General features: G+C 39.7%; 4 protein-coding genes and 1 long non-coding RNA gene across 7 annotated transcripts in view; 4 read left to right on the forward strand and 1 right to left on the reverse strand.

Moving 5' to 3' along the window:
• The window catches only part of LOC146487862 (TNF receptor-associated factor 4-like), a 46285-nt gene extending 22293 nt beyond the window's left edge, over nucleotides 1-23992 (forward strand). Inside the window, exon 8 of one of the 2 annotated variants that reach the window (XM_085128329.1) lies at nucleotides 23480-23992. In XM_085128329.1, the coding sequence (XP_084984455.1) occupies nucleotides 23480-23626 (147 nt within the window). In that variant the 3' untranslated portion in view covers nucleotides 23627-23992. Of the gene's footprint in view, nucleotides 1-1651; nucleotides 2505-23479 lie in introns of those variants that run through there. The other variant, XM_085128320.1, reaches the window with a different exon arrangement.
• LOC146487857 (TNF receptor-associated factor 4-like) overlaps nucleotides 1-26026 on the forward strand; it is a 178926-nt gene that overhangs the window by 152045 nt on the left and 855 nt on the right. The window lies entirely within an intron of this gene.
• LOC146487861 (uncharacterized) overlaps nucleotides 1-26026 on the reverse strand; it is a 108013-nt gene that overhangs the window by 27149 nt on the left and 54838 nt on the right. The gene's annotated exons all lie outside the window — the stretch shown is intronic.
• Nucleotides 13824-15656, forward strand: LOC146487863 (uncharacterized). The gene has a single exon (XM_085128417.1). It carries the CDS (start codon nucleotides 14339-14341, stop codon nucleotides 15536-15538), a length of 1200 nt encoding a protein of 399 aa, XP_084984543.1. The 5' UTR covers nucleotides 13824-14338; the 3' UTR covers nucleotides 15539-15656.
• LOC146487864 (uncharacterized) lies at nucleotides 15578-18775 on the forward strand. The gene has a single exon (XM_085125989.1). The coding sequence runs from the start codon at nucleotides 15578-15580 to the stop codon at nucleotides 18410-18412; it is 2835 nt and encodes a 944-aa protein (XP_084982115.1). The 3' UTR covers nucleotides 18413-18775.

Here is a 26026-nt window from a genome sequence, read left to right on the forward strand (position 1 = left end):
GAAATGAGCGAGAGCAAGACAAAAATATCCACGCAGATGTATTTGCGGCACGTGATCACTTGGATGTAAAGATTGCGTGACATCGATCTGCCTCTGTTTTTCAGTTCAATTAGTTCCTTCACATTCTTGCCTCTTTTCATTAGAAATATTCAATACAAAACTCAGTCGATACCCAGAGGATGCCTTATATGCAAGACATGGATCCAGGTCCTGCAAAAATATTGGACAACCCAGAAAGAGGTGACGCTTAGAAAATGCCGTAGCGATGAAAAGGCCGGTGGCTAAGCACGGCAGCAAGACACGGGAAAATTAGCGAAGAACATCAAAATTATTTGCCTTCAAACACCCATTTGGAAGGTGAGCTGTAACCGAAGTATTATCTCAGGTTAACTGGGTAGTTTTAATGGGAAATGGCAGGGTTTTACAATGGTTTGCTCAGAAAGCGAGCTAAGGATAGTAGAATTGTTTACATTTCCTGGTTAAACAAGATCTCCTCGAAAGGTCAAATTGGGTCAACTTGCATGGGGCCGCTCGCCTCACAAATAACTTTTGCCAAGAAAAAAATTATATCACGTTCACAAACAGCTCTTTTACTTGCTAGAATTGAATTTTGAAAGAATTCTACATAATACCGAGTATGTTTTGAGATATTTGAAAATGGTATGGAATTTTTGATTTTCAAAGTCTAAAAATTTCGGTTCTCTTCGCTTGCTCTCCAGGAATTCGAAATTCCAATTGTAAGTCTAAACTATCATCAAAGCAGCTTAGCAATACCTCCTGATTAACATTATAAACTAAGAAAAACCATAATTTGCTATGCGCCTTCACGCGAGTTCGATTATCTGATCATGAAATTTGACCTCATTCCTGTGATTTTTCGGCTTCACCGGTTGTCGACGGTTTTTCGTAATTTTCTCAAAAATGCAAAAACTCTAGAACCTAAAACTTATATCACGATTCTTAGCATACCATAGGTTATCTCTGGACGAAATATCAAGGGGTCCATTTTTCCGACCTTGTGCCGCCCCTCACGCGGTGGTTAGGGAAAGTTGCTCTTAAGAGCCACCTGAACTTTTTGACAATTAAAGGGGTCTTTTTAACAGGTTGTACTATTGCTATGGTAACCTATTATGTTGAGAAAATCAACATGACTTGTTCGCCATTGATTAGGCGTTTGTTTGGTACCGTGTTTCTGGTATGAACTGATGAAGACTGCTAGCATTCATCCTTCCAAGTATAAGTAATGGAAACTGGCGTGAGCCACCTTAATGAATAACAATATAATTTATAAGTGACGTTTTCGTTGGCGCTAACGTCGCGGTAGTTTAAGTGACCAATTAACATCACCCGCCATAGCTTCACTTGATAGCCAGTAAGATGAAAAGTGTTCAGGAATCCTGGATCTTCCTCCCTTTTTAAGATTCTTGAATGTATTCTTTACTAAATCAGACAATTTTAGAGCCTTTCTATTGTCTTTATCGTGCTGCTTTATGAATACTGTTTTAAACGAAATTTTGAGTCGAACCAGCAAATATGCCGGCCCTTGTCGGAAAATTGAACAATGTCGGGTAAAAGCAGCATCTTGGAATATACCACATCGTCACTTATCTCCTGACAGAAATTCATGACTTTTTTTTATATTTTTATGTAGGTTAAACGAAAAGAGTTTGGGGAACTTGTGGCGAGATTCAATGCTACAAAAAATACGTGGAAGATTAACAACTTCAGTGAAGTCTTGAGGAAAGCCAAAGCTGGAGAAGAAACCCGGATATCCAATGATCCATTTTACGACTATGGGTACAAATTTCAATTAGTATTATGGCCAAATGGCTTAGGCAAGGGAAAGAATACTCATGTCACACTATTTATTAGCATACTGAAAAGCGACTACGATGCCATGTTACCTTGGCCTTTCCATAAAAAAGTAACTTTTACACTGATCGATCAACAACAAGAAGAAAAAGACAAAATGAACATTGTTCAGTCATTTATAGCTGACCCAAATCTTAAGAACTTCGCGAGGCCTGAGGAATATAGTAACATTGGTGAGGGCTTATGTACATTTGTATCACACACTGATCTGAGAACCAGACGCTACATGGTGGATGACGTTATTTTGATTCAAGTAAAAATCGATCCACCGCAATAAGTCTAATTGCAATTTAAAAACACCTGAGGAAAACAGAATTTCTGGATTATTTAGTGTTAGTTAACCTGATAATTGATTATGCGATACTAGTGTGGACTACCATGCAGTGTTATGAAATACGATCTTTGTGCTATGTTTTTTTTAATCCAAAACCTCGGATATTGATTGGGCTTGAGTGACCTCCACTTGCCTAGATAGAAAATAATTCCTCATAATTAACAATATTTTATATTGTTATTTGTAATGTGTGTAGTATAGTATTAAAAAGATGAAATGAAATGGAAAATTGCACCATTCAAAGAACATCCTTACAGCACCTAACTCTTAGCTCTTTGAGAAAAAATATCAGAACATTTTTGTCCAATAGGATGCTTCTAATGGAATGACATTCCTATTTCTACTCGTAAAAGGACAACTGGAACATTCTTTAAAAGAGCACTTAACTAGTATTATTTTGCTCAGTATTAAACACTGCTTCACCGACACTTGTAACATCTATACTACTTTAGTGTTTCTTCTTTCCTCTCTTCTATTATGTTTTCATTTTTCTCTTAGGAAAAAAATTGTAATCTAATTGAAAAGGGCATATAATTCGTATAACTGTATCTTGCCTTCCCCATTTCTTTCGTTATTGTAAGCTAAAACCTGATGTATTTTAACACAAAGTAGAGGAAAAATAGAAAAAACAAACAAAACAAAAAATGTGGCGCATGTTTTGAGATAAATGTTGGTTAGATGTGTGGCTGTTTAAACACATGGCTGAACACGTAAAATGTTATCCTAGCAGATTACATTAAAGTTTTGTTAGTTGTTAAAGTTTTGTTAGCCCTATGTTATGAACCAGGGAACAAAAACTATCGGCGAAAACACGACAGTCCGTGTTAATCAACTTTTGACAAATTTGTTTGAAATACAAGAATGCTTATTGATTATTCTCGATAACACAAACTGAAATCGTCACCCATGTGAGTTTTTTAAAATTATTTTCCTGTCTGGTATCAGTGAACCTGTAAATTATTGACTTGAAATATATGAAAATCCAGATTTAACCTGGAAATCGTTGTGTGTTTTATTAGAAGCCCATGTTGTTGGAAATTTCCCAGGGTTTTGCTCTTTTTCTTCAATGTCAAGAGTCTAAGCCGAACGTTAGTTATTTATGGTAAGGTACCATATAGTCACCCACATAACCCTAACCCTAACCCTCCATATAGTCACCCTTATCTAACCGTGAAGTATATGCCTCTTTGCTTGGCCTTCCATCGCATTTGACATAAAGGGTGTCCAGAATCGCCAACGGAAACTGTCCTCAAATTGCCTCCTCGGTTTTTTCACTTTTACCTCAACGACGCTGGGCCATGGCCAGGGCCTTAACCTGCACGCTTTAGTCTGTCTTTTTCTACTGTGCACACACTGTTTTCTGCTTTTTGTTTCCTACTTGCTTGAGTTCGTTTAGAGGGAACAACACAATTTGCTCCAGCCAATCATTAATTTATTTTAACTCTTTCGCAAACTTTTGAAGCTGAGTGATATACCTATTACATTACGTTTGGACAGAAATGCTACAGTTCTCAGGGAAATTGACTATAGGCCATCACGTGGTCAGGACTGGGCGTGTTATAGGGATCCCAGTGGGTAGAAGCTCACAAAATCCAAAACAACCCATGCCAAGCAGGGGCGCAGCTGTAAGAACGTTCCATACCTCTCGAGTGTGGGAGGGGGAAAGTTAAGTAGGCGTATGATTTGTTCAATTCATACTTTATTACAGCTTAGGGTGGCTTGTATATAAGATAAAGCACTTTATTATAAAATATCCTCACGTCATGAATTCTCAGCAACTAAACGTGATCTAATTTGAAGTTATAACGGACTGTACAGTACAATCCAGTACTATTGGACTGAATGCCGAGCTAAGTACCACAAGTCAAGTTTTATCGGAATCCAAAGTTAAGCAGCTTGTTCTTCTTGCCGCAAAACTCATGAGCCCTGACCTTCCCGTCAATGGTCATGTCCTTGTACACGCGTGCATTAGAGCAAGAGCCGAGAGTCGTTCTGTCTTCATGGTTGCCTGCAGATAAGTCTTGACTCTACGCATCGTGCTAAAACTGCGCTCAGGAGTTGCTGTTGACACAAGCATCGTGAAAAGGATCGTGAGGATAGTGTTAACGTTTCGATAAAGAGTTGGATTTATGCAGTCGAGAATGTCAGCCAGAGTTGCTGGTCGTTCTCTAGTTGAATGCAGCCTCGTTTTTTCCACCGCAACATCTCGTTGTTGTGATCTCTCTTGTCGGTCAGATCGTTTTTGTACGCCGTATACATCTTATCTTGGACGTCGTTGGTTAATCCCTGTCGTTTTGTTGGAAGAAGATACTGACCTAGGAAGCGATCTTCCTGTGATAAGAGCCTGTCGTTCATTTCTTGAATGAGATGATCAATAAGAGGGACATACATAGCTCTTTGCCAGTAGGACTCTTGGTTTGTGGCTGGGATATTCACCCTGTGTTGCTACCTCCCAATTTTTCTTGGCATGCATGGCTCAATGTTAAACTCATCTGAAATCATTCTGTTTCCCCCACTCATACACTTCCTTCCAAACCGACGGATCGCCTCTCTCAGTTTTCATGATATTTATCACGACTCTTGCGATCGCTTCCTGGGCTGCCTCGAGGAGGTCTACGATCTTTCGTTGCAACATAGTTGACAAGGCAAGTGTGTTGGAAAAGATATGCTCTGTTGCAAAAAGATCAAATAATTTTATATTATTGCAATAAAGCAATAATAAGATCAAACCGCTTAAGCATAAGTCAGTAGCCCCTTCATCCTGGGAAAAGATCTCGAGCGGCTGAACTACGACTTCGAACCCTGCGCGGAAGGTATATAAAGCATCAGCCCTAGTCGCCCATCTTCTTTCGCACAAAATTTTGTATCTTTGCACATCTACCCATCTCTCCTCTGACTTAAGCATTCTGGCCCCGGTTGTTCGAATAGCGGATAACTCTATCCAGTGGATGTCGCTATCCGGTAGATAAAATGTTCTTTAAGCAATACATTTTTCCGCTGGATAGCGAGTTATGCCCTTTTGAACAAGTGGAGCCTGATCGAGTGACTCCTTAAAGGGCAGCAGTCGCTTTGCTGTATAGTCAAAAGCACAAAAAGCTACGGTTTCTACAGTGCTTAACATAATGGCTTTTTTGAAATTTTCCTTCCCTCTACGTTTTCTTAACAAAATCACCCAAGAAAATAGTTCCTAAATTAGTTCTATGAAATAAAAATACTCGCATAATAAAGATACAACGAAAAGTTTGTGAGCTTGAGCTTAATGGCTTAAAGGGAGCAACGCCCCTACCATGCTCCTTTATTTTCTGCCAATCTAGAGTTATATTTTTCACGATATTTACCTGCAAGAACTGATTGTAGTTGAGCAGAGCCATTTTTGTTCCTGCTAAAATAAAGGTTTGTAGAGTGTTTGTGTGTACTGTAAAAAGTTCCACATTTCTCATTTCTCTTGTTTATAGATTAATTTTTCTTGTGAATGTAGGAATTCGTTTCCACTGTTCTAATCGGAAAAATACTTCATTTGTTGAATTATCCCTGTATTCCCAGCTGCATTATTTAATTCATGTGTTGGGCTTATAAATCGATACAATCATGAAACATTATTTTTTTTTTATTCATGAATGAATTTATTGATATAGACCACTTTAAATACAACAGTACTTGCAGACTTACAATACACAATACTACAATATAACGCCACCAACTTACTAACTAATAGAAAACTTATAGACGTACAGCTTTACTATACAACAATACCTACAATACAACTCTTCTAACTTAGATATTAATCAAAAAATGGAAAAAAAACTTATTGACTACAATTTTAACATTCATGATGTAATATAATATATAGTATCCGGTAGTCAGCAAATTATGTCTAACTAACTCTAGCTACCATAAAATAATAAAGTTCCATTTATCATAGAATTCTTTGAGCGTGTTATTCTTGATACTAATGTATTTTTCTGTTTGTAATTTGATGTTTACTTTTGCTAGAAAGTTGGTTATGTTGGGAAGAACTCCATTCCTTCTGCAATCCCACAGGAACATACAATTTGCCGATGATTATCAAATAATTTAGCAATCATGAAAAATCGATAATATCGATTTGACACACCAAATTAATTTATCGATTGTCACCGATTTCCGTTATCAATCGGTAAAAATCACTTGACTGATATCGATTTTTATCGATTGACTACGTCGGGAATATTAGAAGCCCATGTTGTTGGACTTTCCCAGTGTCTCCTTATGGAGGCATGGAAGTTTTTCTAGTCGGTCTAGTATTGTATCTCTTGTTCCATTAATTTAATCTGACGCAGGAGACATAACATCTGTGTTGACGCGCTGATCTAAGATTGGAATAAACTGACGAAAATAAAGAAAGATAACGGAGAATATCAGACTCTTTCACTTATTATTATTCCGTTCTTTTTTCATTTTACATTTAGTAGAAAAACCTATGTTGTGGATAGCAACGAGTGCCAGAATGTTAAGAACTAAGTTTACAAACTGAGGACTTTTTTCTTTTTTACCCTCCCTGCACCCAGAATTCCAGCCGGTCTAATCTGCATGACCTTTGAATCTTCTTCCTAACTTGTCCTATATTAAGATTTCCGAGTTCAGTCGACAACAGAAACACACATAGAAATATGGCTGGAATAGCAAGATGTATTGGAGGGGAAAGAGTTACATCAGAGGGGACAACAAAGATCCGGGACACTAACAAGCTCACATTACTTCGCTGTTGCATCTGTTTACGGGATCGGCTATTTAGCGAGTTATAAGTAGAGTTGAATTTGAGTTAAGATTGATAACAAGAAACCTAAATGTCACTTGATGATATTATAACATACAAGCAAACGAGAAAACAGTAATAACAACAACGAAATTAGGGAGTTCCTTTAAACATTTCCCTATAAACGCAACCCGATTACTTTCACAGGGGGTCCACGTCGAAAAAAAAACACAGGTCGTGTGTTACAGTATATCGCTGACTTTGCAAAATCATCGCAATCTTAGTACATTCATTTGCTTGAAAACATAAGCGCTTGTTCCACGGGTAACCGCTTTCAGTTATATTATTTCTCTGTGTTACTATTTTTCAGTTGTTTTTGTCTTACTAGTTTTTCCACAACTCGCGGGTGAAGAGAGGCTAAACGAGGTGATCCTCTAAAACTGATAGCGACAGGAAATATTTGAATACCGTAAACTGCCGGTTTTAAACCTCCCCCCGCTTATAAGCCCCCCTGCTTATAACCCCCCTTCCCCCGATTATAATCCCCCCTCCGCTTATAAGCCCTCCCGGTTATAGGCCCATTTACCTGTAAACCGAAAAATACATCCGATTATAAGCCCCCGCCAACACCCCCCCCCCCCTGCCCTCTCCAATGTAAGCCCCTCTCTAGTCTCGTTCGTGTTGTTAGTTTTAATTTTGTTCTAAATATTGACGTTTCAAAGCTTAGTTAAAAACCAGTAAATGAAAAACGTATTTCGATCAACACTGGTGTAGCTCGTTTCGAAACGTTTTTTTTTAGTCCGGTTATAACTCCCCCTCCGGATATAAGCCCCTCCTTTTTTAAGCCCATCTAAAACCCCTTATGAAGTGTATAAGCCCAGGGCTTATAAGCAACAGTTTACAGTTTTCCACTCACAATCAGTGATATTAGCCGCAGCTGTTCACGAAAAAAATGCAATGCACTTTTATAGGTTTTTGAACAGGTTACACCATTCATTCTTCTTTTACTGTTGTGTGATTCCTCCAAAATGTGGAAGGTTTTTGTAGAGTCCTGCATCCATCATGTGCTTTTATCACACGTTTGTCCCTCCTGTATTCTTATATAAACATACCCTGGCTGCCAGATTTTTCTTTCGCGTGTCTTTTTCTGGTTCAGCAGTCGTCAAGTGGTCGGTCAAATAGGCCGACTAACGAGCGGAGCAAGTCGGCAGAGTAACTTGCGGCGCAAACAAGAAATCATTGTGACACAATGAACTTCTGGCCCTTAGAATAAAATAAACGCTTCCTTATGGAGATATGAAGCAATAGCTTGGAGCAGTGTTAATCCAATATCAGCCGTCAAAGGTAAGACGTAAGCACTGCGCTTTCTTCTCGGCAGTACATGAGAGCAAACTCCTTGAACACGAAAAGGCAGGTCAGTTTTACTGATGCTCTCTGGGAAAGCTAAAAAAATGTACGGGAAACGACTGAAAGTTGAGTAGTGAGTTGTCTGAATTGCGACTAGCAATTATTTCATCCGGGAGAAAAACGTATTTTTGGAACTGTTTCATCTTGTTGCTTGTTTTGAGACTTATCATGGCGTTCTTTCATATCCTTTACATGTGTCACATCGGGCTTTCATTGTAGTTACAAAACCAAAGGCACAACTTGACTTAGTCGCCACTGAAATTCTATAAACAATGGATTTTAATACTTAACACCAGAGATAAATGTCTTAATCAATTAATCTGGAACAACAACTAAAGTTTAAAGAAAGTTCTTCAAACAACAACAACAACAATAAAAATGACATTCAAACTGTTTTGTTCTTTTATCTCTCATTTTATTAAACAGACAATTCACAACGTTCTACAATAACTTTTCTGAAGTATTACGGGGAAGTTTTGCCGTCAGCACTTTATGCTATGAAATTTTTTCTTGAAAGTTACATACTCGAGAACCCATTTTGTCATTCCTCGGGGTTACTACTGCGATCCCCCGGGGGGTACTCCCTTATATGGGCTATATAGGTATGTGCGGCCCCGAAGCCGGTATGGTTTTTCAGTCACTTTGGTCATAAATAGGACGGGGGGGGGGGGGGGGGGGGAGCAGGGTTGGCGCAGTGTTTGAGCACTCGCCTTCCACCTATGTGGCCCGGGTTCGATTCCCGGACTCGGCGTCATAAGTGGGCTGAGTTTGTTGGTTCTCTACTCTGCTCCGAGAGGTTTTTCTCCGGGTACTCCGTTTTTCCCCTCTCCTCAAAAACCAAGATTTGATTTGATTTGATTTGATTTGATTTGTAATTAGCTTTCTTGGATTGTAACGCGCCTTTGATCATTTAGATGTTAAAGGGCGCTATATAAGTATTAAAATTTAATTTTAATTTAAATAGGGTATCGATTTTAGCCATTTTGTCGCCATTTTGGTAATAACTAGGGTATCTATTTTTGCAATCTAGTCTTGAATTTCTTTTTTTTTTTTAGAAGAAGCTACAGTTCTTCATCATGATGTTTACAGGAACTTTGCATGTGTACCAATGGCTTGTCACACGCTTCAGTCACACGCTGGGCTCCAGGGGTTTTTGAACTGAAGTTGACCAGACACTCTCAGGTCATAAATAGGGCATCAAATTTTTGGTCAGGTCATAAATAGGGTAGGGAAAATCGCAGATTTTGGTCATAAATAGGGTAGGGGTTTTGGGAAGCGGGCCGCACACCCCCATCCAATTTTTTTGGGAGTACCCCCACCAGGTGCGATCCTCGAGTGTAAAACAATGTATTTTGAATGCAAAAAAACTACATGATACAAATATAAACTGTTCTGTATAAATTTCCTTACCGGATCTCTTGTCGTGGAAATGCAGTATGGTTTATATACCAAATGTCCTAGGGAAAACTGCAATTAGTAAAAGAGTTTTCAAACACAAAAGAAATCGTTCAAACACCGTTTGTTGAATTACCTGACGCTGTTTGGGAAACAAACTTCCTACGTCGAGGAATTGATCTGAAATTGCTCCGACATCCTAAAGTTCTTTCGTATTTTCTTTCTTTCCTTTTTTTTTGCTCGAAAAAGTAAACAATCTTATCAGACTGTCACGGTTATGCGTGACATTGAAATGATATTCTTGACAATTGATTGATAAAGAAAAAATGCCAGGTCGCTCATGACTGACCCGAAAGCTTGTTTCTCACTAGCGACGCTCGAGTCAGATGACAAATATGGCGGAAGCTGGAGGATATCCATCGCTTGGTGGATACGACGAAGAGTTTGTGAGTGCAGTGGATGAAGATTGGCAATGTCCAATCTGTCATTTGCCGCTGAAAGATACAGTCCTAACGGAACAATGTGGCCATCGATTTTGCAGGCAGTGTCTTGAAGGGCACTTTTTAAGGTTGGCTTATTTTAAGCTTTAATATTAAGTGTTATTGCGCGGAGGAATCGCAGGTTTAGTTGAAAGGAGACTTATAAGGCTGAGCTACTAAACAAACCTTTTTTCTGGACTCCATTTAAACCGAGGAACACTTTTACATGTAATACAGCCGTGAAATATAAGCTGTAATGAGCATTGTAGCAATTGAAGTCATAAGCGAAAGATTTCTATGTAATAGCAACTGTAAAACCCCCATTTAACGAGTTTGTTCGTTAAAGTCTGAAAACGAACAGGAACGTAGTGTACATTTGATCAGAAACAGTTACGGACAACACCGACAAAGCGCTCGTTTGCTTATTTTCCATAGATGAGTGAAATCAGTAGTGCGTAAATTTGACATATCTCAGGATAATTAAACATTCATCGGCTTACGCAACTGTTGTTGGTTGTTTATTTATATCATATTCTTCATAAAGGAACTGAGTTGCTCTGCTAACGTCTGCTGCAATATTCAAACCTGTCTATGAAAAGAAAAGCATGAACAGGGCTTCAAGTGAATGTGCAAAGGCCTATCGTGGTCGGTATTTATATTATCAAAGGTTGCAGTCTGGCAACCGGAATTTTGAATTTAAAATTTGTTTGAATTATTTTTATACAGGCTGGAGCGTGATAACAAACCCTTAAGCTGTCCAGTGGATCGAAACAATCTGACTCGGGAAAGGGTAAGAGAACTAAAATAATATCTTTACATATGAATAATATATGTCACAGTTTTGTTGAAAACCTTTACACTTGATCAGTCGGAAGCTTTATAGTGGGCAAGTATCAGTAATTTAATGTATGATAAATCTTGTATAGATTCGTTCAAAAAAAAGGGCAAATATATGATGGTTAACTATGAACCTACGAGAACTGATTGAATTAGGCATAGTCACTTTGCCACGAGCATGCAATGATGAAAAGTATTGAAACTGGTTTGCTTTGAATTAGAATATGAAATGGAACGTAACTTCGCTGAGCCTGTGCATCTAGTTTTTGCAAACACCACAGGAATTTCTCCAAGGACTGGCATGTTTTTCTTGGAGGAAGTGCTGAACTCAGGCACGGCTGAGGAAGGGAATGCTGCCTTAAAAATCAGGGCCCTTCAAGTTAATTATTAGTGAGGCAACAGTTCGGTTCATGGAATCCTACTTGTTTCCAAAATTTGCTCGGCCAAATATACCAAGAACCGAGATTTATGTGCATGTAATGCTTGTTTTCCTCGTTTTCTTTATTGTCAGGTTTTTGTATGGAAGAATAAGTTAGTCCGAATAAGAACATAATTAATGTGGGTAGAGAAAACCCCTCTATACATATTTGGTTTTGCTCCCTGACAAGAGCTTACCCTTCTAGCAGAGCTTTTCTTTCTAGCAAGTTTTTTGGCATGTACGAAAGTCGTTCGCGTGTCTTGTAATCAGTCGCTTAGTTCCCTTGTTTAGGGGCGCCCCCGAGAGACGCTAAACAACCGACATGCTCAAAATCATGCCAGAAAGAAACGCTCTGCTAGAAGGGTAACAAAAGCCTATCTTTTTACTCGACTTTTCTGTTTCTAAAACTTCTTATGTCAACGAAGGAACTATAAATAAACGCTGTGGCTAGCGTCACCCTGGACTTTTACGGCAGTCATAACATTTCTTTTCTGTAGGACATGTTCCCTGACAAAGGAACAAATAGAAAGGTTCTCTCGTTTATTATCAAGTGTCCAAGTGCAGGATGTCAGTGGACTGGTGAACTGAGGTCAAAAGACGTAAGATACTCCATTTCCTGAAATAATTTTGGTGGAAATAGTGAAAACATATAATAAGGGTTGGATGGAAAACAAGGAGTGCGGAGTACGGAGTGTGGAAAATCCGTTTCGTTGCCGTTATATATAGTAGAGCGTTACAAAGAAAGTTTAGAAACTTTAGCCCTTTAATAGGACGTGTAATCTATTCAGACTAAACACGTTTTGTTTCAGTTATCAACAGTAAAACATTTCTAAGCATTGTTTATGTTGAATAAATGCGTTAAAATGCTTTGAAATGAATAAATCTGTCAAAGTTAATGCATTTCCATACTCCGCATTTTCCATACTCCTCATTTTTGACACTCCTCATTTTCCATACTCCGAATTTTCCATACTCCGCATTCCGCACTCCTCGTTTTCCATCCAACCGATAATAAGTGGGTCATTCTTGATTAAACCTCCCAGGAACGATCCGTTTCAAGTTAGAAATTATTAGTACTGTTGCAAATTTTGCACAGCGTAAATACACAAGGATAACGCTCTGTTGAATATAGACAAATCATGGTTTACTAGAAATTAAAAATAAAAAACAACAAGGCCGGATTAATTAAGTGAGCCAGATAGTCTATAAGTCTCACCCCACTCCCCATAATGCGGCCCGTGGGTGGGACAGAAAGGTGGATAAAACAAACCTATCAGCGCATGCAAGACGACTGCGCGCAAAAGAGGAATACGAAGATCGCCTTTAACACGCTAGTCTACTAAGAAGTTATGGTAAACGATAACGATCCCTTGTAGTATACTGCCATATTTAGACCTGAACCTGAGGTATAGTCCCACTTATCCAGTGAAAAATTAAAACGCTAATAGGACATTTTGTTTGTTTGAAAAGCCCTTTTCCCCCACAAGATTGTATCATCGTAATCTCCATTGTTTCATTCAATTCTGAAAAGTACTTAGACAACCTAGACAGTTAGAATACGATTGTTTTTGTTCTCTCTGTTTATAAGAGCAAGATATTGTAAAAAAATGCTATTTTTACATTTTTCTTAAACAAAATAGGAGCATTTAGAATCCTGCTCCCTCAGAGTTGTTTCTTGCACAAACGAAAATTGTCAAGTGAAACTAACAAGGGACGAAATACAAGAACACGTGAGCATCGCGTGTGAATGGAGAATTCTTCGATGCACGTACTGCCGTGCGTCACATGCAGCGTGTAATACAAAGGTAAGAACCTTGGTTTGTTAAGAAGTAAAATAATGGCACTGTTTTGAATACATTAACAGCAAATTAAGTGAGTGGTTGAATTTCATAACGCTCGACATTCATCTCTCAATTGTGTCAGCCCGCAAGCGAAAAAAATCATAAATAAATAAATAAATAAATAAATAAATAAATAAATAAATAAGTAAATAAAAAACTAACTAACTAACCATTAATTAATTAAATTCATTTTACTTACTAGTACCACGACAAAGTTTGGTACTTTTTTACTAAGAGGAAATTATCTGGTTTTTAAGGTTCTCACTAATGAAATTCCTTCCTTTGTTTCTTTAAAAGGCCCACCAAGGTGACTGTAAAAGATTCCCACTAAACTGTCCCGAGAACTGTGGAGCAATCATCCCAAGAGAAGAAGTAGGTTCTGTGCTTGAGACTTTTGGTCAAAAGAGGAGTTTAGCTGAATGATGTTTTTGAATTGTTACCGGTTGCAATATTTTTATGTACTGTAAAGTAGAACGAGATTATTTTTCTCTCTCCGTTTATTGTCGGGAAAGAAATAGTAACTTGATTGTTCTGTGATTAAATATTAATTAGAAATTGACATTCGTAGCGCAAAGAAGTTAGATTTCGTGACATTAGATTTCACAATAATGTAGACAAAGTCCGAGTATATTTACGATATAAAATGATGTAACTGCATGCATTTGCTTAGGCTAAATAAGGTGAAAGAACGTGCGATTTTGTAATAGACACTTAATTTAGATACATTACAATGGGAATCTTTACTGTACATGTGATTAATGTAAAAATACTGCCTTGCGCAAGGATAGTAGAAGAACCACTGTATACTTAGAATGTTTTAGTTGATCGTTGATCGTTTAGTTACGTTGATCGTTGTGTTACGAACGTTGAATATGTGAGAATTGTACATCGCAGTAGATTGTTGGATATGATTAAATCGTGTTGTTACATCGAAAGATACAGTCCTCTTGATTTGTTTGAACCAGCGGAGCGGGGTTAAAAGAATTCCGCAACATCTGGTCCTTCGAGCCGGATTAAAGAATGTCCAAGAAGAAAGTTAGAGCAGGCCATCGAGGATTTCTAACGGGAGTCCTTCCTGACGTTGACGAGTGCCTAAACAGCTATGAGGCTGAGAAGAAAGTTGAACTTGTTAAGTGGCACACAGTCCTAAAAGAACAGCTTGACAAGATCTTGCCTCTTGACGAGGAAATTTATGCCGAACTCATAGCCGATGAAAAATCCACCGAAGAAGACATCACGGCCGAGATAGACAGAGCTGCAAGATTGAAGGCTGACGTACTTCAAACACTTGCAGCTATCGACGAAAAGCTAACTGTGCTGCAGCCTGGATTGAGCGAGAGTCAAAACGTGAGTGGGACTCCTTCTAGTCCTTACCAGAGCGTCGTTGAGAACGGAGCGACCTCAAGCTCGGCGAACTCCAAGACCGTCCGGGTGAAACTTCCAAAACTGGAGGTACGAAAGTTCAGTGGAAAGCTGGAAGAGTGGCAGGAGTTCTGGGATTCCTTTGAAAATGCGATACATTCAAACGACAGCCTGTCAAACGTGGATAAATTCTCGTATCTCAGAGGCTTACTGCTAGAGCCAGCGAGATGGGCGATTACAGGATTTGCCGTAACGTCCGCGAATTACGAAGCAGCGGTTGAATTGTTGAAAAAACGTTTCGGAAAAAAGACCGCAATCCAAAGAACTCTGGTCAATGAACTGTTGAACACAAGACCTGTGTTCAATGATAGCGACACGGCGAGATTGCGCGGCCTCTATGATTTCGTGGAGACAAAATACAGAGCCCTTGAAGCGTTGAACGTCGACAAGCGTACTTACTCCGAGATAGTCGTCCCAATGCTGCTGGAAAGGATTCCGGATTCAGTACGCTTAACAATCTCCCGAGGAAAGCAGTACCTGGAGTGGACCCTCAAAGACTTGCTGGATTCTCTGTTGACGGAGGTTGAATTGCGGGAAGATCATAATTTAACTGCGCAACGAGGTGGATCGAATGACCGCAGAAAGGGACCCCAGACAGCGAGTGCGTTATTCACTAACAAAGTAGGGGACAAGACAGCTGACAAGAGATGTGCATTTTGCCTTGGAGGCCACCCCCCAGAAGATTGGAAAAAGGTACAAGACGTAAAGGAACGTAAGAAACTTTTACTTAAATTCGGTAGATGCTTTAATTGTATTGAAAGGGGCCATCGCAGCCGAGACTGTAGCGTAACAATATAATGTAAATTATGTAAGGGACAACATAATTCTTGTTTGTGCATGGCCAAACCGCAACAGGCCTCGGGGGGGAATCAAGATAGACCAACGGAAGGTAATGGCGATCGGCCCGGGAATAACGTCAGCGTACAACTTGTGGGCACTGAATGTAGGATAGCCCTCCAGACAGCCCAAGCATTGATTAAGGGGGGTACACAAGGAAGGGTTAGAGTTTTGTTTGACTCTGGAAGTCATCGATCTTTTTTGACCGCTAAAGCGGCTCTCAAATACGAGTTACCCGTAGAAAGAAAGGAATGGATCACGATTAGTACTTTTGGCCAGAAAGGCAAAGAATCAGGGCTGCGAGATGTCGTACGTTTAGACATAAAGCCTCTTTGTGGCGGTCGTGTGCAGGCGCTCGAAGCTTATGTTGTGCCAGAAATCTCACACATAAGCAACGAGCATGTTGAGGTTGTCAAAAACGACTTCCCGCACTTGCGTGACCTTTGGTTTTCTGACGTCTGTCAATCTAAAGAAGAGCTCCAAATCGACCTGCTAATAGGAGCAGACTACTTGTGGGAATTTCAAAGGGGTCGAACGGTACGGGGGGAGTCGAAGGAGCCCGTCGCGACAGAAACTGAACTGGGATGGGTGTTATCGGGTCCCCTAAAAAGGCGATATGAATTTAGCGAAGCGAGTGTCCAGGAAGTGTCAGTAAACTTCATATCGCAAGACAGTGCAGGTCTAGACAAAGCTAGTTTAGACCGTGAAGTTAGCAGATTGTGGGATCTAGAAAGTTTAGGCATAAAAAGTAGCGACGAAGTGCATGAATCGTTCGAGAACGAAATAGAATTTTCAGAGGGGAGGTACTCGGTCAAGCTGCCGTGGAAACTAGGGCATGACCCCCTTCCGAGTAATTTTGCAAACGGCGTGTCGCGCATGAAAGGTCAGTTGAAGAGATTAAAAAGAGAACCAGAAGTTTTGAACGAATACGATTCGATTATAAAGGAACAGCTAAGCGCAGGGGTGATCGAGAAAGTGTCCGAATTGGAAGAGCCGGGTGGAAACGTCCATTATTTACCCCACCATGCAGTTATTCGTAGGGATGCAGAGACCACGAAGCTAAGGATTGTCTACGACGCTTCGTCGAAAGAAACCAAGAATGGGACCTCCCTAAATGACTGTTTACACACGGGGCCATCACTGAATCCCTTATTATTCGATATTCTCTTAAGGTTTAGGGAGAACAAAATTGCACTAGTGGGGGACATTGAAAAGGCATTTTTGAATGTAGCTGGGGATCCAGAAGATCGCGATAGTTTGAGGTTTTTGTGGGTTGACGACGTGCGTGACAGTAATTTGAGTGTTGTAGTGTACAGGTTTTGTCGCGTCGTTTTTGGGTTAAATGCCTCACCCTTTTTGTTGAATGGGACGATAAGACACCATCTGGCTACCCATGCAGAAGTAGACCCTGAATTTGTGAAAAGAATGATAGAGGGATTCTATGTAGATGATTTAGTGACTGGGGAACGAACAGTTGATAAAACCTTTACCCTTTACAAGAACGCAAGGGAACGAATGGCCAAGGGGGGATTTACCCTGAGAAAGTGGAAGACCAATGACCCGGGACTAAGGGAAATGATCAGCACATGCGAGAGCAACAAAACAACCCGGAAAGTGGGTAGACTCGAGGACGAAGAGACTTATGCCAAGTCGAAACTAGAACCCCAGGGTGGAACGAAGGGAGAAAAGGTGTTGGGTCTAGCTTGGGATTGTGAAAACGATACCCTTCATTTCAACTTTCAGCATATAGCCGACAAGGCTAAGGGGTTGGAAGCAACAAAAAGAAATGTATTAAGTCTACTGGCAAGTTTATTTGATCCCTTGGGGATGGTTAGCCCTGTCACCGTCGGTATGAAGGTGCTTTTTCAAGAAATTTGTAACAGCAAATTTGATTGGGATGAGGTTTTGACGGGAGAAATTAAAAGAAAATGGGACAAGTGGGTCCAAGATTTGACAGAAACTAAAGAGATTTTTATAAACAGATGCCTTTATGAGACAGGGGGAGGGGATGTAACAGAGTGTTATTTACATGGGTTCGGGGATGCCAGCAAGAAAGCCTATTGTGCCATGGTTTACTTCGTGTACCGCACGAAGGATGGTAAAGTTCATGTAAGATTAGTAGCCAGCAAAACTAGAGTTGCCCCTCTAAAAGAACTTTCGATTCCGCGCTTAGAATTAATGTCCGCGAGAATACTTGCGCAGCTCATGCACACAGTGAAGAACGCGTTACAGTCACAAGTCAAGTTGGATGGCGTGAGGTTCTGGCTGGACAGCAAGATAGCTCTCAGCTGGATACAAAACAAGGGCGAATGGAAGCAGTTCGTGCGCCATAGAGTGAATGAGATTTTGAAATTGACTGACAAAGAAGATTGGGCGTACTGTTCGACAGAAGAAAACCCAGCTGACCTTGGTTCCAGGGGAGTGTTAGCCTCGCAGCTAAAAGAAAACCATCTTTGGTGGCGCGGTCCATCATGGCTAACAGAACGACCAGACGATTGGCCGGTGTTGACAGAAAGCTTACGAAGCCCAGAGAGCCTGATCGAACAAAAGAAAAGCGCGGCTGTAATGATGACAAAGGCGGAAATTGTGAGTGGTATTGCCGGTGTGATTGACGTGAATGACTACAGCATGCTACAGAGACTCGTCAGAGTGACAGCCTGGATAAAGAGATTCATTGACAACTCAAGAGCAAAGGCAAAGCAAAACGAGAAGCGAACTGGAAGATTAGAAGCGGATGAATTGAAATGCGCCGAGATGGAGTGGCTGAAGTCAGTCCAAAGCGATTTAAAGCAGCAGACTAATTTTAAGCAGCTAGTTAGCGAGCTTGGTATTTAGGAAGACAGAGCTATTTTAAGATGCGAAGGTAGACTAATTAATTCAGATTTATAAAGTGAAGCCAGGAGACCAGTCATTTTGCCCAGACAGCATAGATTCACAAGGCTGGTCATAGAAGAGTGCCATCAGAGAGTTCATCATAGTGGAGTTAGAGCTACATTAGCTGAGTTAAGGTCAAGATATTGGGTCCCAAGGGGTAGGCAAGTGGTAAAGCGAATTTTGAGTGAGTGTGTTACTTGTAGAAGGTTTACTGGGAAACCCTATAGTACCCCACCGACTGCTGCGCTTCCTGATTTTAGAGTCAAGGAAGCTCCACCATTTTCGAGGGTAGGGGTAGATTTTGCTGGACCACTCTATGTAAAGGAAAAAACTGGGCAAATGAGCGAGGCTTATATTGCGTTATTTTCATGTTGCGTGACAAGAGCAGTGCATTTAGAGTTGGTAGAAGATTTGTCTTCAGGGGCCCGTTTCTCGAAAGTCCCGGTAAGTTATCGGGTCCGATAAGTATATTTTGAAGTGTTTTTTCGCCGAAGAGATAGTGACTACAGACACGGCACTTGGCCAATGTTTTCAAAGAATTATAAGATTTTAAAACTTAGTATTCAAAGCTAACAAAACTTGACTTCTGTTAAGAAATATTTATCACCAATTCCCTTAACGGGCCCGGTAAGTGACCGGGTCTTTCGAGAAACGGCCCCCAGGAACGTTTAGGCGTTGTTTGCGAAGGTTCATCGCTAAAAGAGGAATGCCTGTGTTGATCGTTTCAGACAATGCGAAAACATTTCAGGCAACAGAGAAGGCGCTTAAGAAATTATTTGACCATCCAGAAGTAAAAGCAGATTTAGAACGAGACCGAATTGAGTGGAAATTTAATTTAGAAAGGGCACCCTGGTGGGGAGGATTTTTCGAAAGAATGGTTGCCAGTGTGAAGGGATGCCTGAGGAAAACTCTAGGAAACGCGAGATTGACATTCGATGAATTGGCGACTCTGCTAGCTGAAATAGAATGTACACTCAACTCAAGACCATTGACGTACGAATACAATGGAATGGGAGAAGAGGTTTTAACACCATCACACTTGATTTATGGGAGACGCATCAAAACACTTCCAGACGAGGTTGCTGAACCAGACGATGCCATAAATATCGACTATTGCTCTGCAAGATTTAAGTATCTCAGCACTAGGTTGAGTCATTTTTGGAATAGGTGGCGAAAGGAGTATCTTGCAAACCTGCGCGAATTCCATAAGTGTAAGTCCGGAAAAAGAGAAAGAGAGGTAGAAGTAGGGGATGTAGTTGTAGTGTACGAGGAAGAAAGGAAAAGGGGTGAATGGAAGATGGGAGTTGTAGAGAGACTAGTGACAGGTAGAGATAACGTAGACGAGTCAAGGGGGGGAGTGTGTCGGGAAAGAAATAGTAACTTGATTGTTCTGTGATTAAATATTAATTAGAAATTGACATTCGTAGCGCAAAGAAGTTAGATTTCGTGACATTAGATTTCACAATAATGTAGACAAAGTCCGAGTATATTTACGATATAAAATGATGTAACTGCATGCATTTTCTTAGGCTAAATAAGGTGAAAGAACGTGCGATTCTGTAATAGACACTTAATTTAGATACGTTACAATGGGAACTTTTACTGTACATGTGATTAATGTAAAAATACTGCCTTGCGCAAGGATAGTAGAAGAACCACTGTATACTTAGAATGTTTTAGTTGATCGTTGATCGTTGATCGTTTAGTTACGTTGTTCGTTGTGTTACGAGCGTTGAATATGTGAGAATTGTACATCGCAGTAGATTGTTGGATTGGATTAAATCGTGTTGTTACATCGAAAGATACAGTCCTCTTGATTTGTTTGAACCCGCGGAGCGGGGTTAAAAGAATTCCGCAACATTTGTCTACTTAAACGTAGCTAAGGAAAGAGTTAATTTTCTAATTTGATTAGTAAAAAATGGCAACGCAAAATTTTAGTCTAACACTGATCATTTTTTAAAGAAATGTGATCGTATATCTTTACTCTACCACTGAGCTACAGGAGGAAAAAAAATACATCATTCTATCATTTACTCACATATACCACCAAAAGAAAATGAAATCCTAGTAGTATGAAGGTTGTTTGTCAGGTGAACTTAGTTTAATGCCTGAGCTTCCACGAGTCTCCTATAGCTCAGTGGTAGGGCATCCGAACTTGTAATCTTAGGTTGGACTCCCGATAGGAGCACTCGGATTTCTTCTTTTCCCAGTGTGCCTGTGTGAGTGACTGAAAAATAAAAAAACATCTACAGTGGAACCCAGCCTTAGGACAACCTCGTTGTTATGACCACTTTTTTTGTGCCCCGAATGAATTGAAAGTCCAGTCATTTCCTTAATTTTACAGCCTCGTTAATCTGAGCACTCCATTATTACAACTACATTTTCACGGCCGAAGGAATTCGTATTACAGTCAACTCTTGCCTTACAGACACCTCGCTATTACAGACATCCCGATAATACGGACAGCAGCTAAATCCTAGGAAATAATAAATTAAAGACGTTTGACTGAAATAAATTTCCGATATTACGGACTCTTGCTATTAAGGACATTAACTTGCGGTCCCGAGGGTGGCAATAAAGAGAGTTGACTGTAATGGGGTTCCGCAGTATACATTATTTTTTATTCTATTTTACTTTACATACATACATACATATCCTTTATTTAAACACGATAGGGTTTAAAGCTCAGAGCTTGAGGGGTCGTGTGAAAACAATTACAATATGAAACTATATTAAAATAGTGATAACATTACTAACAGACACAAAATAATTGACTACAGCAATTAAGGCATAAAATGTAAAATATTTAGAAGCATTTGAAATCGTGGTAGTGCCTCGGCAGCGACTGGGCCGACTGTGCTCTAAAATCAAGTTCCTTAAAATAAGAGTCCTTCTTCACTTTACGATAAAAATCAGTGAACTGGCCCGTAAAGTGAGTCGAGACAGCGTTGCAAAGGATAGCGCCTCTATATCTTATAGAGTTTTGAAGAAACTTTGAATTTAAACGGGGGACTATTACGTTATTACTCCTTCTGAAGTTGTATGCTGTGCGAGGTTTATTTGCCAAGTACGAAAGAGCCGCAGGTGCTTCACCTATATTTAATTTGCATTAGTTTTTACACGACGCCATAGGCACTATTCAGAGTTCAGAAATAAAGAGTATCCACCTGCAGTCCATCCATCCATCCATCCATCCATCCATCCATCCATCCATCCATCCATCCATCCATCCATCCATCTGTCACTCCGTCTTGTTTATTTATCCGAATAATCCTAAAATGCCTTCGTTGATACGCAGCCCAAGGCCTTATAAAGTTAAACGCTTTCACATCATAGGCCTTCTTAGGCTCAAGTTACTCTCATTTGCTCTCATTTCACCGTCAGGCTGTTATAGACCACACACGAGTGGTGTAGATCTGATTATGCCTATTTTTATTTCCTGTTCGCCTCCCGTGAAGCGCTCCCCGTTCTGCACTGTAGATAATTTGTTCCATCTTTATATATATAAATCGATTGTAAGACTGTAATATATGTAATTTTTACACAGATTTTGTCTCATGTTGATAAAGATTGTCCACTGACTATGATTTCGTGTCCGTATGCTGAGATGGGTTGCACAAGCGAGGTAATGGGCTATTTTTAAGAATGGCACCTTTTATGTACTTCTGAAGCACATGCACCAGAACAATCAGTTGTTGTGGTGTCCCGTTGTCTAGTTAGAGCTCTTATTTTGAAACCCCACCGGGATTACAGAAAGGCTATCTTTAAAACAGGGCAGGAATCTTTAAAATGGGGAATCTTTAAAACGGGAAATCTTTAAAAGCGGCAATATGGCAAAACGCGGACACGGTTTTTTTTTTTATCAACTTTGTGTCCGGAGCGTGAACAAATTAAATTAGCGAAAAACAAAATTCTCTTTGACTTGTAGCTTTCAAAAGGTGATTTGAACGCTCGTATTCAGAGGTAATTAATAATTCGATAATTCATTTTATAGTATTTCAAAATTCTTGGTATGGTTTTACAGCTTGCTCTATAAGCTTTAATTTGATAGAGGGGTTTAGGTACAGTTTACACCGGACGCGCTTCATCGCTTGGACGCGAGACACCTCTGAAGGTATACGGTAACCGGGAATGTGTAAAATGAACAAAGTGGTAATCGTTCAAAGCCGGAGTGAATAATCTTTAAAATAGAGAAACTTTAAAAGCGGATTCTTGCTCCAGTGAGGATCTTCTGCAGTGACCGAAAACCATTATTCTACGGACGTTTATTCAGTGTACCACGAAACAACCGTTGAGACAAAAAGACGCCAATCAAAGATTGGAAAGCGAAGAGGGGTGAGGGGGAATTGTTATCCCCCATAACTTCCGTTTAGGTCACAGGTGACGGTCAGCTACATTTTCCTGTCTTGATTATATCAGGGCAAAAAAGACAAGAATTTTGGACAGCTTTTGTCGCTATTCCTTCTAAGCTACAAAGCTATCCATTGAGCATAGCACACGCATCAACCGAATCGCTGCTCTAGCTGGCGAGCACTTCCAGCGACGCTAATCAACTAGGACAAGGGTATTGTACATTGTGGAAATGAATACAGGGGCGCCCGCTGCGATTGCTCTATCTATAGTTTGATCACTAATGGTTGCTTTCCTCTGGATAACAAGATTATCAATTTTATTTCTTACCTAATCAGAACTGATATACTCGCTCTCAGATACATTTACACTAAGTCTTTGCTGAATTCAGCCGGCAATAATTTAGTGGTTGCCATTATTGATTCAAATGTTAACCCTTTGAGGCGATACAAAACCCAGGAAGGTTCGTCGCATGTAAACGTATATTTCCCCTCCCTGCGAGGAACAGTTTTCTTCAGTGCTAAATTTATTAGAATATTACGATGCTTTGATTTGTTCCTGTAGGTTAGGCGAGGAGAGGTTGAATCCCATCTTCAGTGTGCTACGGGACTTCATCTTGACTTGGCCTGTGTAAAACTTAGTTACACCCAAGAAGTCATACGAAAACTTGACGAAAAGGTCGATACTCTGGAAAATAAATTAAAGCTTTTTGAAGAGAAAGCTAAAACTGAAGACTCTAAGAGAACTACGCTGGAAAAGACGATGGAGGAAAAAGTGACAAAGTTGGACAAGGAAGAGGTAAACCAATCCAAGTGCTGCATATGAAACAACTCCTCGCTCTTTCCTTGAGAAATCCACTCCAACACACTCTGCTCTATTTGCTCACTTAATAATTATATCTTTACTTACTTTTTAATTAGAGGGAATTTCAATTTAGTGTCTTAAACCCAAAACCAGCTTATTACTCTAGCCAATCAAAACAGACGTACACAACGCAATGAACCAATCAAATTTCGAAGAAAGTATATGTAACTGGTGCCAAGTGCAGGAAAACGCGTGCGATTAAGACACGATTGGCTTCGGTTGGCTTCTCATTGATTGATACAATGGTGTAAACATTGCCATCTAATCACAGAACGTAGTAAAGCAAAACCAAAGCAAACACGAAATTAATTTCGACAGTCAAATGAAAACTGGTATTTAGTAACCTTAGCAGCAATCCATGTGCTAGTGGCGGCGACAACGACAAGAACATCAGAAAATAATAGCAACAAAACAATGACTGTTGGGCCGAAATATATTATAGTACATCTTTGACGTCCTGCTATTAATAAATAAATAAACAAATAAATAAATAATAAATAAATAAATAAATAAATAAATAAATAAATAAATAAATAAATGAGAAGACCTTATTCAAGGTTTCATGAAAAACTTTGACGAACGTATGACAGTAAATTTTCCTTCCTCCTTATAATATTGAACCAAACTCTGACACATCCAATTCTTGGAAAGCTTCGTAACATAAAGGAAATTGGACAGGTCCAGATACCGTAAGACGTCGAATACACGCCCCGCGCCTTAATTGGTTGAAAAAACCTTTTCGGTGAGCGGGGAAGCTTAGTGTTGGATTAAACTTTTGGGTTTGACTACAAAAACATCTTAAAACTGACTAAGAAAACAGCCTGATAAAGTTAACCGGTTTATTTTCAGGAGTTTAGCAGAATGTTTCGTCTAAGATTTCGGAAAGGCGTATATTCAGAATTTCCCTGTGAACCACACGACATATGTAAAGGTGGATTGCGCCAGTTTACATGCAGCAGTTTCGGGTACTTATACTCTAACGGAACAACATTTAGTGTCACTCTCTGCCAGTTGATACAACAATAATGATATCAAACAAATGCCTAATCATTGATGAACAAGTTATGGTCGTTTTTTTGACATAATAGGGTACCATAGCAACAAAGCTAGTAGACTTGTAAAGCAAGATTTAACGTCCTATCTGAAAATATGGTCTCCTGCATTCAAGACAGACGTGAAAACAGTTGCACCCCAGGCGAAACCACAGTAGAAGCGGAAAATAGCAATACTAAATCTTATTACATCACTAAGATCACGCGGCGGCCCGATCAATAGTCGATCCTAAGTGAAATTAGAATCTCCGTGTTAAGTAAGCGACACCGCTTTCTTCTTCATGCAATAAAAGTTGTTATTGATATTTCACCCGTTTCTACTGTAGGTTCTCCTGTAGCGTATCACGTCAATAATCAATAATCAATAAATCTTTATTTAAACACGGTTAAATCCATTAGGAGTATAAAAATTAGAAATAACCTAACTATCCTAAACAAAATTCAATACCTAACTACAACTAATCTAACTAAAACCTGTTTTTCATGAATGCCGTGTATACTAGTACTCTAACATTAAAAATGATCATTAACTAATCTTTTTAATTGACTAAGAGATTTAGCTTCTCTCACATGACAGGGCAGGCTGTTCCAGAGAACTGCTTCGCTATAAGTAAAGCTGTTTTTCATGAAATTAGTTCGCGGAAACGGGACAAATAGTTTGTTAACAGAGCCCCTCAGGGAGTAACGCGTTTCATTCACGTCTGTCTTTAATGCAGGAGACCGAGTTCGAGTCCTCGGCGGTGAACCACTATTTTCACATCTTATGTTATACCTTGCTTTTACACGTCTACTGACTTTGCTTCTTTCCTATAACAGATCATCACAGTGATCCTATGTGAAAATATGGCTGATTCACTTGCTGCCTGCCTCACATCACCATAGCAACTGTTAAAAGTGTTTTAGCTTTACGCGGTTTTAGCTTGGTGATTCCCATATTTTATTATAGGACTGTAATAAGCATTTTCAGATACAACTTTTTGTAAACTTTAAAAAAGTTTCAAGGAACGTGTTCAGAACCACCTGAACTTCTTGACAACCAAAGGATGTTTTTAACAAGTTATACCATTGCTATGGTAACCTATTATGTTGAGAAAATCCCCATGACTTGTTCGCCATTGATTAGGCATTTGTTTGGTATGGTTTTTGGTATAAACTGATAAAGAGTGGTAGTATTCATCCATCAAAGTATAAGTGATGGAAACTATGGTGAGCCACCTTAATGAATAAGAACTTAATTTATAAGTGACGTTTTCGTTAGCGCTACCGTCGTGGCAGCTTGAGTGACCAATTAGCTGCACTCTCCAGGGCT

The sequence above is a fragment of the Pavona decussata genome, unplaced genomic scaffold (assembly GCF_977016875.1).
Source record: "Pavona decussata unplaced genomic scaffold, jaPavDecu1.1 SCAFFOLD_13, whole genome shotgun sequence".
NCBI classification, from domain to species: domain Eukaryota; kingdom Metazoa; phylum Cnidaria; class Anthozoa; order Scleractinia; family Agariciidae; genus Pavona; species Pavona decussata.

Excerpts from the sequence above, each read along its gene's own strand:
- LOC146487863 (XM_085128417.1), top strand. The coding sequence starts at position 14,339 with ATGTCCAAGAAGAAAGTTAGAGCAGGCCATCGAGGATTTCTAACGGGA.
- LOC146487864 (XM_085125989.1), top strand. The coding sequence starts at position 15,578 with ATGGCCAAACCGCAACAGGCCTCGGGGGGGAATCAAGATAGACCAACG.